Source organism: Phoca vitulina, unplaced genomic scaffold (genome assembly GCF_004348235.1).
Source record: "Phoca vitulina isolate PV1807 unplaced genomic scaffold, GSC_HSeal_1.0 scaffold709, whole genome shotgun sequence".
Lineage (NCBI taxonomy): Eukaryota > Metazoa > Chordata > Mammalia > Carnivora > Phocidae > Phoca > Phoca vitulina.
In genome coordinates this window covers 1,756-15,154 of record NW_022590396.1, presented here as the reverse complement: position 1 = coordinate 15,154, position 13,399 = coordinate 1,756, and the positions used below count along the sequence as shown (strand labels likewise).

The 13,399-nt window shown below is 45.0% G+C and overlaps 1 protein-coding gene across 1 annotated transcript; it reads left to right on the top strand.

Moving 5' to 3' along the window:
- The first annotated feature begins 2,826 nt into the window (after positions 1-2,826).
- Positions 2,827-11,569, top strand: LOC116629380 (pepsin B). Its single transcript, XM_032399674.1, has 9 exons — positions 2,827-2,912; positions 3,441-3,597; positions 4,771-4,888; positions 5,388-5,506; positions 6,186-6,385; positions 7,764-7,886; positions 9,913-10,060; positions 10,941-11,039; positions 11,266-11,569. Exons 1-9 carry the CDS (start codon positions 2,857-2,859, stop codon positions 11,416-11,418), a joined length of 1,173 nt encoding a protein of 390 aa, XP_032255565.1. The 5' UTR covers positions 2,827-2,856; the 3' UTR covers positions 11,419-11,569.
- Positions 11,570-13,399: the final 1,830 nt, after the last annotated feature.

The following is a 13,399-nucleotide window of genomic DNA, read 5'->3' as shown; positions in this document are numbered from 1 at the left end:
CCCCTTGAATAACTGGGGATGGAAGCCTCTGTATCTTGCTACCTTCTCCCCTCTCCTAGTGGATAATTCTGAGTGATGATTCTGAGTGGAAGGCACTGTGCTGAGCACAGTGGGTGATATTTCAGGACCCAGATGTCTACAAGACTTTAAACGCTAGTGGGAGAGAAAAGACAAGTAGTCAAATGATTTATTTCTGATAAAAACGAGTGGTTGTTTATTTCTGATAAAAACGAGTGCTTCACAGACATGTCATCTCATGCTGAGGAAGCAGACTCAGAGAGCTTAGGTACTAATGTCTTGCTGCAAAGACAACTTGGTAAGCGCAGTAAGAGAGCCTGCCGTGTTAAGGGATTGACAAGAGGTCAGAGGCACAGATGTGTGATGGACAAGTCCTTGGAATAGATGACAGGTTGGAGGGGGGTGGACAAGGAGGCAGGACACAGCCTCAAGGACATGACTGATGAGCAGACACCAGTTGTTTCCACACAGGAAAGTGAGCTGTGGACACGATGTTAGGAGCTTTTGTCACTTTCTCATTGACTTTTCTTGAGTCCCATAAAAGGTTCCAAAACCCTGTTTCTGTGAAGTTAGGAATGTTGCCACCAGGAGGCAGCAGCATACAGGGTTACATTTTCTGGCAGACAACTAGAAGAGTGGAAGAAAAGCCATTAGAATCCCTTTCTACAGAAAATCAAATCACATATAAATCTCTGTCATTACCGTTAAAGCTGATACTTTTGTGCACACTGAGGCAGAGAGAGCGTGAACACCCCAGGCTTAGAGGAGGAGGCTGTGCTGAGACACAGGTTGAGTTCAGGCAAACAGGACTTGAAGTCCCAGCTCTGCCTTTGATTAACTATGTGATCACGGGGAAGTTAAATCAGCTTCTAAGGTTGTTACGATGGTTAAATGAAATATGTGCCTGGTCCAAGGTCGATAAGTGAGAGTTGTAGTTAGATCTTCTATAGATCTTCCAGTTTCCCTCTAACAATTTCTTTCTTAAAGAAATGTTTCTAAAGAAACATTAAATCATGCATATGAAATTGGAAACTCTTTGGGTTTGTGCATAGCTCAAAGGCTTCAAGGTACATTCATGACAAAGTTCCAGTAACTTCTCTCATGCCCGCTACAACTTTACCTAGGGAATCATTTTGTAAGCTGGCCTCTTTCATCACATGCTTCTAGAAGGTTCCAATCTAGAAACTAGTAAAGGGTCTATAGAAGGCATTAAGTGTGTCATTTCCTTGATTAAAACAAATTAATGGCTCCTTACTGCTTAAGGAATAAAGTCCATGGTACTTAGCATGGCTTATGAGGTCCACCTCACCATCCAGTCACGCCAGTGTAGACACTTAATACTGTGCTCCAGGAGCTTGATCCAGATGCTCCACAGTGTGCTCCATTAGTATGAGGCTTAATAATAAATAGTTTGATGGAATAGAAGTTAAAATACTGTGGATACTGAATCCATGCTGTTTTAATATAGTTTTGTAGAATCAAGAGTATTGCTGTTTTAGCATTACAGTCCTTTCCATTGCAACAGAATCCTAAGGAGAAAATAATTTCCAGAGCCAATTGGCATGATAAGGACTGTGCAGACCCAGTGCAGGTCCTTTGGGTGGGTCTTGGCTTGTGAGGAGCCATGTTGAGAAGTGCTCTTGTGGCCACACTGGTCACAGTGTTCTCTGACTTCATGACACAAACTGCACTTCTGGGTGCCATTGCTCAGGCTTTGCTTCTGCCTCCAGTGGCTTTTCCCACTTTCCTTACTTTCTCATCTACCAACCAGGAAGATCCTAACTCAAATTACCTCTTCTCTGAAGGCCTTTCCATCCCCCCAGGAGCTATCACTTCTTGCTTCTGCTTGCTTTATTAATACTGTTCTTTTTTAAAAAAGATTTTATTTATTTATTTGAGAGAGAGAGCAGAGCGAGAGAGAGAGAGAGAGAGCACACGATCCGGGTTGGGTGGGGCAGGGGGAGAGAGAGAGAAGCAGACTCCCTGCTGAGCAGGGAGCCTGACTCAGGGCTCAATCCCAGGACCGTGGGGTAAAAATCTGAGCCAAAGGCAGATGCTTAACCAACTGAGCCACCCAGACGACCCAATACTGTTCTTAATCATTCTTATTCATTCAACACACATTTGGACGCTAGAGTGATCACATCATCTCATAATTAGATTATATGTCAGTCATTAGGCAGGATGCTGACTGTGCATACAAGGACCATTTCTGAATTTTCTTTGTACTCCCAGAGCTTAGTGCAGAAGTGAGCACAGAGTAGACATTCCATAAATGTTGGCTAATTGTGAACTAAGAAATTGAAAATAAAGATCAGAGTGTCATGGACTATGAGAATCACATCAGAAGACTATAGATGGGTCTGGTGAGAGGAACAGGAAGGAAAAGGGGAAGAAGAAGTGGAGAGTCTACTGTAAATCTCCAAAAAGCACATGGACTTTGGAGCCAAAGAACAAATTGTTCCATTGTTCTGGCAGAAGTTGCCAGCACCCATTTCCCAGTAGATGTGGGCACCAGGATCCTTTGTCCCCAGTGAATTTCACATTTGTTATCACATCCTAATCTTTGGATTCCATCAGCAAAGCCACTAATCACTTTTTAAATTGACTGCAGAGTGGATATTAAAGGCCATAATTCTTGCCAGGAGGAAAAACAAACAGAATCCATGGATATGTAGGGGCACAAGTTGGTTCAAGGCTAAGAAGCCCACGTGCCTACAGGTGAAAAGTTCAGGGAGATCGGGGTATAAAAGAGAGACCCAATCTCGCTCTGTGTGTCCCAACCCTTGGGTGTGCCACTGTGTCCTGGTATGTCTGTGGGCCACTAAAATCAGCGCCATGAAGATCCTGGTCTTGGTCTTGATTTGTCTACACCTCTCAGAGGGTGTGGAAAGGTGTGTATGGGGATTCAGTCTCACTGTGAATTTCAGCCCTAAGGGAGCATCACAAGCTAGGGTAGAGCAAAGGCCTTCCCCTGCAGATCTCATGGAAAGGCAGGCAGATTGTGTCTTGGTACATGAACCCAAAAACCACAGGGACCCTAGACTTGAAATGGATGATTATGATGATGATGATGCTGTGTGTATGTGTGTGTGTGTTAGTAAAGGTGGGTTGGTGTTTTGTTAGCCAAGAAGGAAGGATGTACAGTATCTATAAAGCTTAGAGGAGGGACTGGGAAGGAACAGGTATTTATTCTGTGGAAAGAGTGTATGTAAGCAGGAAACCCCAAATATATGTTATAGTGGATTTTCAGGCTGGAAATGCTGAAGTGACTGCAGAACTTGCTAAAATCCAGAAGGATTTCTTATAAGAGGCTCTTCTTGAGTAGAAGTAGGTTTAAAAACGCCAGATCAGATCATTGAAGTGATTTCTTTAATGGGGAAGGTGAAGCTCACTCCTTTTGTTTGCCCTAATCTCTGCAGAATCATTCTGAAGAAAGGCAAGTCCATCCGCCAGGTGATGGAAGAGCGGGGTGTACTAGAGACATTCCTGAAGAACCACCCAAAGGTTGATCCAGCCGCCAAGTATCTTTACAATAATGATGCTGTTGCTTATGAACCCTTCACCAACTACCTGGATGTAAGTGAAAGGGGAGGTGGTATCCATAACCCTTGGCTAATAACCATTCTTGGATACTTACTTAGACCTCTCATCAGCTCTGATTTTGGACTTTTTACTAAACCTAAGTCTCACCTTCCTATGGAAAGTCTCTGGATAAGTGATGAGTTGGTACCACTTAACACTATTGTATTCCCTTTCCTTCCTTCTTCTCATTACTGGCTCATTCTCTGAAGCTCCATTTATGTGGTTAAGAGATCCACAGTGACCATATTCAAGTCAGTTGAGAGAGCCAAAGGAAGTCCCAGTGATGGGCTGCAGGGGAAAGAAGGAAAGCACATGCCAAGCTGCCAGGCAAAATCTCCAGTGGCTCCAGATGACAAAGATCTCCCCGTTTGGAAACATACACTGGTACTCAGAGCAAGTATTTGAGTGTTCTTGAGGCTGCAGTGTCTGCTCAGGGCATCTCAACACACTGGTGTCCTATGGACTGTCCTTAGTGAGATGTTACATGAGTGTCAGATCTAGAAGCCACCCTAGGGATGTCCTATTTTGACTTCCACTTTCTATAGATGGTGGAAGGAGAGGCAGGTAAGTGACATGACTGGCCCGAATTCAGTTAGAACTTAAACTGTGTCTCAGTGAAGTTCTCTTCTTGCTTTCCATGCTACTTCTCATTACTAAACCAAAGTCTCACCTTCCTATGGACTTCCTAGCACCTTAGCTACTGTGTGACCAGAGGGAGGGGAATGGTGGGGAAATATCTAACACTGGAAGAAAAAGAAGGATGTGTGTGTGTGTGTGTTTATGTGTGTGTGTGTGTGTGTGTGTTTGTGTGTGTGTGTGATGTGGGGAGGGGTTTGGGCGCTGGGAATGGAGAAAAGGTGATTGCTTTTCCAAGTTTGCATGTTCTGGCATAGAATGGTAAATCCATGGTGTTATCACCCGATACAAAGTGGAAAATGCTTTGGAAGAAGAGACTGGCTTGCCAGACCAATTCTCACCTAGTCAAAGTCTTGCAATTAGGGACAAAAATGGGCAATATCGAGGGGATCTGGCTCTAGATGTGAAGGAGAACTTCTGGAAAGAGAAAAATATAATTTGTCCAAATGTGGTTTCTAGTGAGTCACTGTCTTCCCCATCCTTAGGACAAGGCTTGGCTACTAAATGAGAGTGACAAACTTTTCTTTGCAGTCCTACTACTTTGGAGAGATCAGCATTGGGACACCGCCACAAAATTTCCTGGTCCTCTTTGACACAGGCTCCTCCAGCCTGTGGGTGCCCTCTACCTACTGCCAAAGCCAGGCCTGCTGTGAGTATACCACCATCACCACCCACCCATGGATAGTAGCAGAGGGCAGGGCAGAGTCAGGATTGAGCACAATCTCAGCATCCAAGTCCAGAGTTCTTGGTGCATACCCATGATCTCATCCTCCTTAAATTCAGACCATCTGGAAATCTTGCCCTTGGTCTACATTTCACAAGTGCTACAGTTCTGGAGAGAGACAGCAGAAATAGACCAAGGCTTCTGCTCTTTTCTACATTGTTCCCTTTCCTCAGCTTTCTCCTGTGGGCCCCAATTCCTGTCACTCTGAGTTGAGCCATTCCTCAGGAAATGGAAGGAAGGGGCAACATCTGTTTCCCAAGGGGACAGACTTTTCTGGGGCTACAGATTGTCTTCAGCACAAAGGATCTGAGGCTGAGGCCCAATCCCAGGCTTGGTCTGACAGTCTCAGGCCATCAAGGATAAGTGTCCTCCAAGTATTTTGGAAAATGTGTTGACATTAACTTTCCATTCTATCCTTGCACAGTCAATCACAACAGGTTCAACCCCAGCAGTTCCTCTACCTACAGAAACAATGGGCAAACCTATACACTGTATTATGGAAGTGGCAGCCTGACTGTGCTCCTGGGATATGACACTGTTAATGTAAGTGCTGTTCTCATCCTTCTGTGGGTCTGCTCTTTGGCTCCCCTTTTTTAGAGCCTAAAGCTGTCAGAGAGACCCATGATTACTAGGTAGGCACGAATGCCCAGAAGCTGATGGTTGGAAAAGACACCGAAGGCCATCTAATTAAACCTTTCTCCCAAGACAGGACTTGCTCCCACAGCAGTCCTGACTGCAGGGAGCTCTTTACATTGTGCCTCCCTGTGACTTTGCTCCCTGGTCTTACTGCCCTCTGCGGCCACATGGAGCACATCTGCTTCCTCCTGCACACGACTTTACTCTAGGTATTTGAAGACCTTCCTTTCACTATTTTCTTTCCTTTTACATCAAACACCCACAATTCCTATGTCATTTGTGCACATGGATTGTTCAATATAAAACCAGCCACTGTCCTTTCACTGTCCATGGAAGTGGAAACTCTTAACTCCAGAACACAACAGCCTCTGCTTCCCCAACACCTACACTCTTCTTTCCAAGACATACGTGGTTGGGTGATGCTGTTGTCCCTTCATCTTCCATACCCCACCCATGATTGAGCTAAGCATGAAAGAAGCCAACTTCCTCTCCCCAAAAAAGGGTCTAGATTCCATTCTCTGGGCACCTAGGTCTGGGAAGGCTTTATCCACCTGAACTGTTGATCTTTTTTCTCTGCTTGTCCCAGGTTCAGAACATCGTCATCAATAACCAGCTATTTGGTCTGAGTGAGAATGAGCCCAGCAACCCCTTCTATTATGCAAACTTTGATGGTATTCTGGGAATGGCCTACCCCAACCTGGCAGTGGGGAATGCCCAAACAGTCATGCAGAGCATGGTGCAGCAAGGCCAGCTCACCCAGCCCATTTTCAGTTTCTACTTCTCTCGGTGAGCACCCTTGCCCTGGGTAGGTCTCAGCAAATGAGGCTGTGGGAGCTTTCAGCTAGCCAACATCAGACAAGGCCAAGTTTTTAACATATCTTGACACAATGAGTATAACCGGCTATATGCATTTCATGCATTTCTGAAAATTCATAATTACATTTTTGTGGAAACTTTATTTTAATGTACTAGAGGAGTTTTTTTTTTTAAGATTTTATTTATTTATTTGAGAGAGAGAGAGAGAGAGACACAGAGAGGGTATGAGCAGGGAGGAGGGGCAGAGGGAGAGGGAGAAACAGACTCCCCACTGAGCAGGGAAGCCCGATGTGGGGCTGGATTCCAGAACCCTGGGATCATGACTTGAACCAAAGATAGACACCCAACCCACTGAGCCACCCAGGAGCCCCTGTACTAGAAGAATTTTTAATTTAGGCCAAAGCCATAAGATGACTCTTTCCTTAAAAATGAACTACAGTCCCTCAAGATTTAGTTAGTAAATGTGGACATTGTTGTATTAGATTTGCATAGCTGTAGGGCTTTAGAACAAGCCACATGATTACTTACTAATATAGTAAAATCAGATTTATAATAAAGAGAATTCTAATAAATGATATTTGTAATAACATATTTGGCTCTACAAAGAGTTCTTATAGTTATTACTTCACATGACATCTCAAAAATCTTGTCATTAGCCCCATTTTTCCACTGAGGCAATGCAGGCTCAGACAGGTGGTCAATATTGAGCAAGGTCTGGTAGGTGTGAAGCCATGACTCAAACACAAATATCTTGGTCACAAATCCAGTACTTTTCTTACTCTACTGGCTTTGAGCTTTCATGGCAAACTTTACTTACAGATTCTTTTTCCTAATTACATGATCCTCAGGGAACCTGAGGCCAAATGTCTTTCTTCAATGACTGGCAGGCCCAGAGTAGGGAACAGAGGAGGCCTGGATCCCCTTAACACTGTCTAGTTACCAACTCGAACATGACAGGAGCATCCCCTTCACTGCACACAGGAGATCTCTCTCTGTCAGGTCCCAATTCCAAACACTCTGGGAGGTGTTTCTTCTTGTTCTCACTTTGCCCCAGAAGGGTTTCCCTGGGATGTTTTGTTTTGATTTCAGGGGCCTGGTTTCCAATTCTGTCTCCTCTTTTATGGGCATAATTTATATTTCCAGTTCTCTGATACTCTGGGTGTTCCTCTGAGGAGGCTTCTCTCCCTTGTGCCTTGAGCCTGGTGGAGTCTGAAGAGCAGGTCAGAGGACAAGACCCCTCGTCCTGTGGTTCCTCTGTGTCTGAAAGAGAGGGATGGTGAGAGGGGAGGAAGGAGCTGCCTGATCATGTGTATTGTGGGAACTCATGCTCTTCTCCTTTTCTCCATAGCCAACCAACCTATCAGTATGGTGGGGAGCTCATCCTGGGAGGTGTGGACTCCCAATTTTATTTTGGTGAGATCGTCTGGACTCCTGTCACCCGGGAAATGTACTGGCAGATTGCCATCGATGAGTAAGTACAGGGGAAATTTCCTATGGATTATGGACACCCCTAGGATGTTCTCCAGTGTGACAATATTTCCTGTTCTTGCACTGGCACACACTTCTGAAAGAATCAGCAAACCCTCAGGCTGATTGTTCCTGGAGCTCAGTAGACTCTGGCATCTAGCTCTTGACTAAACTTTTTGACTTGGTCACTGAAACTTGTCATGTCAGCAGGTTGGTCATTCCTAGGCTTCTGTGAATCCATGTCTTTGTTCCTGGGAGCTTCATTATCCCAAGTAGCACAGTCTCTGGCACATCAGAAACATCAATGATAGCTGTTACTTTTACTGATGAAGGACTTGGTAAGGACTGTGCTAAATATTTTGTATATATTATTGCATGCATATTCCACTACAGCACTATGAGGTGGTCAGTAGTTTATTTCATTGTGTAGATAAAGGAATCAGCCTCAGAGGTTCAGTAACTTATCCAAAGTCACACATGTCACAAATTTCAAAATTTGAGCCCAAGCATATCTGTTCCCAGAGCTTAGTACCATGAATCGGTTACTTCTACACTCCAACCCTTCAGGAAATTTCCATCACCTCCATTTAAAGATACACTTCTTTGGCCTTTGCTCAAGACCATACAACAGCTGGGCACTACCTATCGCTACAGCCTTCCCACCACTTCCTGACGTGCAGCACAGACTTCACCATGTCCTTGCACCTTTGCCATGACTTCTTTGCTTCCTCTCTTTTGACTATATCACCTGAAGCCCCTCATGTGCTGTGCACATCCTTTGGAGACCAGATAAATTCCTACCTCCCCCCAAAAGACCTCTCAGGGACCCAGTCTCTCTTTCAGTCCCATAGTATTACTGGCTTGTGTCCCAACATGTCTCTCTTCATCTGTGGGTAGACACAGTGGAATCACCCCAATGTGCATGAGTAGAGAGGTAAGCAGTTGATGTCTGACAAGCAGTTTTTTGTGCCTGGAGTAGAGGGGTCTTTTCACTTGGACCAATTGCACTCACCCCTTAAGCATCTCTTCTCAGAATAATCCTTGTCTGACCCAACTGCTTCTCACGGCCGGAGTAGATCAAGTCCCCTCCTCTCTGGCCTCTTGAATTTCTTTCATGGCACTCACCAGGGCTACAATTAAACACCATTTACATGTTTCTGTTAAGTTTGTGGTGTCTGTCTTGTTCACCATTACATCCAAGTACCTTGATTCACCAACAGTACCCAAAATATAAATGGACTGAAGAGGAAGAGTAGAGCAGCCGAAAAAGCTGGATGAGGGATCAGGGACTGAATCACATAGGACTACATTATGGAGATCACCAGCTATTGCCTTATGGTGTTGTGGCTTAATGTATGGTGTTGTCTCATGTCCATTAGAACATGCTCTTTAAAAACAGCGAATATAAGTTAGTCCTCTTCATATCACCATAATTCTTCTAAGAGTGTCTTGTACATAGTAGGTGCCCAATGTGTATTTATGATTTGATTACCAACTTTAGCTATGTTTGGCACTATGTGTTGGGCCTCATATAGGCAGATTAAAGAGGATAAGACACAGTCCCTACTCCCCACAGAGCTCAGTCAGAGCTGGAGTAGTTACCAGAGCAAGACTGAGGATATTATTCCAATGGTCCCAAAGACACAGATTTATTACATGGATTGCAGTGTCAAGGTATGGCCTGGCTTTTTGGAAGACTCATATTTTCAGAGCCACAGGGTTAGGAGATTAGGGAGGATGTGGCACTTATTTATGGCAGAAATGTCTGACTCTCTCTCTCTCTCTTTTTTAAAGATTTATTTATTTATTTATTTGAAAGAGAGAGGGGGAGAGAGAGAGCGGGGGAAGGGTCAGAAGGAGAGAGAGTCCTGAGCAGACTCCGAGCTGAGCATAGAGCCCAATGCAGGGCTCCATCTCACAACCCTGAGATCATGACTCAAACTAAAACCAAGAGTCAGACGCTCAACTGACTGCGCCACCCAGCTACCCCTAGAAATGCCTGACTCTCTTTGTATTGGTGTTCCCCTCAGGTTTCTTATTGGTAACCAGGCCACTGGCTTGTGCTCCCAGGGCTGCCAGGGGATCGTGGATACGGGAACCTTCCCACTGACTGTTCCCCAGCAGTACTTGGACTCCTTTGTGAAGGCAACAGGAGCCCAACAAGATCAGAATGGTGATGTGAGTAACCAGAAGCCAGGGTTCCTCTGCACATCCAGGCAGCCTCAGCATAGGAGCCTGAGTGCAATGAGTTCATGAGAGACAAGAGGAGGGATTGGTGGAGAACTGAGCTCCTGGTGGAACAGAACATGTGGGGACACATCATGGCCTTTCAGGCATGAACCCTCAATGCAAGGAGGCATAAGGGGAGGGAATAACACCAACTCCAACTGTGAGTATGGGCTGAATGACTGTCAGGAGGGGTGGCTGTTCCATTGCAGGCCCTCGGAACACATCTCACCTTGGTGTGGCACTGTCATTTGACTCTATGAACAGAGCCAGGCATATTGCATTTCTCCATTCCACTTGGGTTTCTTTCTTCCCTAGGAATACTCCTTTGGCTTTTACTCTGAGCAGCCTCCTGTGCCCACCCCTGTTCCCCTATACCCACTTCTGTAGTTTGCTCCTCCTGCATGCAAGAGTCTAGTTTAGTCAGACTAAATCTTGGTCCCTCAGGGTGTGTGTGTGTGTGTGTTTGTGATGAGTACGTGGATAGGTGCACACTTATGTGAGAACATGCTTCACACAGGATGTGCCCATGCTTCTTCTCTGTAAGTGGTACTTTCTGGCAGTAGAAATCTGTGTTCTGGAATGAGCCTAACTCCTTGTGGTCATATCAATACAATCAAAATCTCAGAGCTGAGATGTGTCCAAGGAGGCCCAGGAAAGCAAAAGCATCTTGTCAGTGTTTGCCTGGGAATCAGGCTTTGCCTTCCATGCTCTCAACCAACCTCTGCTGGAAGGTCAGGAAGAGAGTCTCATGGGGAATGGGGGACTCGGGCCCCTTGTCTGGGCCCCCAGTCCCCTGGCACTCTACAGCTCTGCTTCTCTTCTCTCTCAGTATGTGGTCAACTGCAACTCCATACAGAGCATGCCCACCATGACCTTTGTCATCAGTGGGACCCCATTACCTCTGCCTCCCTCTGCCTATGTCTTCAACGTAAGTATGCACTCCAGGCTCCAGGAAAATGGGATTGGATGGGCACAAGCAGCTGTTCTGTGTCCCAGCTCACATCTGAGCACCTATGGGGAGTCACTAGTGGCAGGGTTGAGGGTGAACAAGAAGCCAGAGACCCCAGAGGTGTCAAGGAATATAGGGTGGGAAGTTCCGGTAGGGAAAGGCCTCTCCATGCACTTGGTTATATCCTGATGTTCTTTGTCTGCAGAATGATGGCTACTGCACGCTTGGGATTGAGGCCACTTACTTGCCCTCCCCCACTGGGCAGCCCCTGTGGATTCTGGGAGATGTTTTCCTCAAGGAATATTACACTGTCTACGACATTGGGAATAGCAGGATGGGTTTTGCCCTCTCTAAGTAGACTAGCAAGAGGCAGCTGTCTCCACCCTCCCAGCAGAACTCTGGGATTGCCCTACTGTTTCTCTGGGCTGACAGCAGCATTTTAGACTAGTCTGGTCCCTCTGTGCACTAGAATCTTACTTCCTGCAACTAATAAATCAAGAATCTCCAAACGTCCTTGCTGTTCCCTCTAAATGTCTTCTTTGTGTTCTGCTTGTAGTAGTTTATTCTAGATTGAAAGTTAGCAACAGGGGTGCCTGGGTGGCTCAGTTGGTTGAGCAACTGCCTTCAGCTCAGGTCATGATCCTGGAATCCCGGGATCGAGTCCCGCATCAGGCTCCCTGCTCAGCAGGGAGTCTGCTTCACCCTCTGACCCTCATGATCTCTCTCTCATCTCATTCTCTCTCTCAAATAAATAAATAAAATCTTAATAAAAAAAAGAAAGTTAGCAACAGTTCTTTGGGGGAATCTGTGAATTGCCCAATGGGCAAGAACACAGAGCAGAGGTCTCTGAGTGAGGACCCACACATAGATTTTAAGGACACAGTAGTACCTACATAAAGTACTCTAGTGGAGGTGACAAGACCTCCCAGCACTCTCCCTTCCAACACATTCTTCTCTCCATTCTTGAATGTTAGAGAAGAAAAAGAAACATTGGAGAACATTTCAAACTGGTGCTCTGAGGCCAACTCAGATTACAAAATGGTGTTTCTTCTTGAGGAAAGCAGCACAGTTTTAATTAATTTTTTCTGGTATTTTCACAGACCCCTTTCTTCCCTACTCACTATGGGTGCTCTCAGGCTGTTCACATATGTACTTTACCTGCCTAACCTGAAAGATTTTGAGTTTAGAACCCCAATCTCATTTTACAGTGGAAGAAAGTGGGGTGTGGACAGGTAATCATACAGTTAGTGTTAAAATCAGATCCAGATCAATGTATTAAATATTTTTATTGTGTTACTATATGATAAAGTCTGCTATGTGCAAGCCATGGAGGCATGCGATTACAAATGAGACATGGCATTGGCTCACTAGGAATTTTCTATCAAGTACAGCATATTGCTCTTGAGCATGTTTCCTGTCTGAAGTAAGCCCAGTAGCTGAACTTGCATTCCACAGTAGGTTATGAACAATCATCTGCAGTGGGTTCTTCTAATGCAGTAATGCTACCGTTAGGGAGGTAAAAACTGGTATTGCTCTGGGACCCAAAGTTCTTTCAAGAAATGTAATTAGAAGGACGTACCTGGAAAGAAAGATGCAAAGAATTCTCAATCTAGATGTTTGTGGGTGGTAGTGGTAGATGGAGGTGTACATTTTTCTACATCATTGCATCATTCCCCTTCACCAACACACGATGGAGTTGATCTTATGGAATTGGGTAATGTCTGCACTCTGACAATTCCTTTTTCTTTCTGTTGTGTTTCTCTTATGGGAGATACAGTCTTTTTTTGTCAAAGGGAAGGAAGCTCAGCTCAGCCCCAATTCACCTGCATCCTCATCCCTGCCCCATCAGCCATTGTTCCTGCCTCAGTATCACCTCTATTCATGCTCTGGTGGATGGCCTCAACTATATAGAGCAAAGATCTTGAGATGGAGATATAATTGCTAGAAAGTTCTCAGCACTGAAATACAACAAATACAAGTTATCATGAGTAACCTGAAATTCATCAGCAGGGACAAACTGCAGACACTGGAACAATGGTATTAATAAAGCCAGAGCTAGCAATTCTGTCTGCTCCTGGATTCTAGATAATAGCACCCAACAGAAGCTGTCCACAGCTTATGGTCTGTTCCACCTTGTCTGTCATTGTAGGACAGAGAAAAGATTTATTAATATGGTAGTGTTCCCCACCTTCCAGTATGCCACTCTGTCCCCACCACACTAATAAAGATCTTGTCTGTCTGATTCTTGTATCTTATGTGACAGAGACTAAGGGACTGGCACAGAAAAAGAGAGAGAGAGAGAGACGAAGAGAGGAAGAGAGATACTAGTGGGTCAAAAA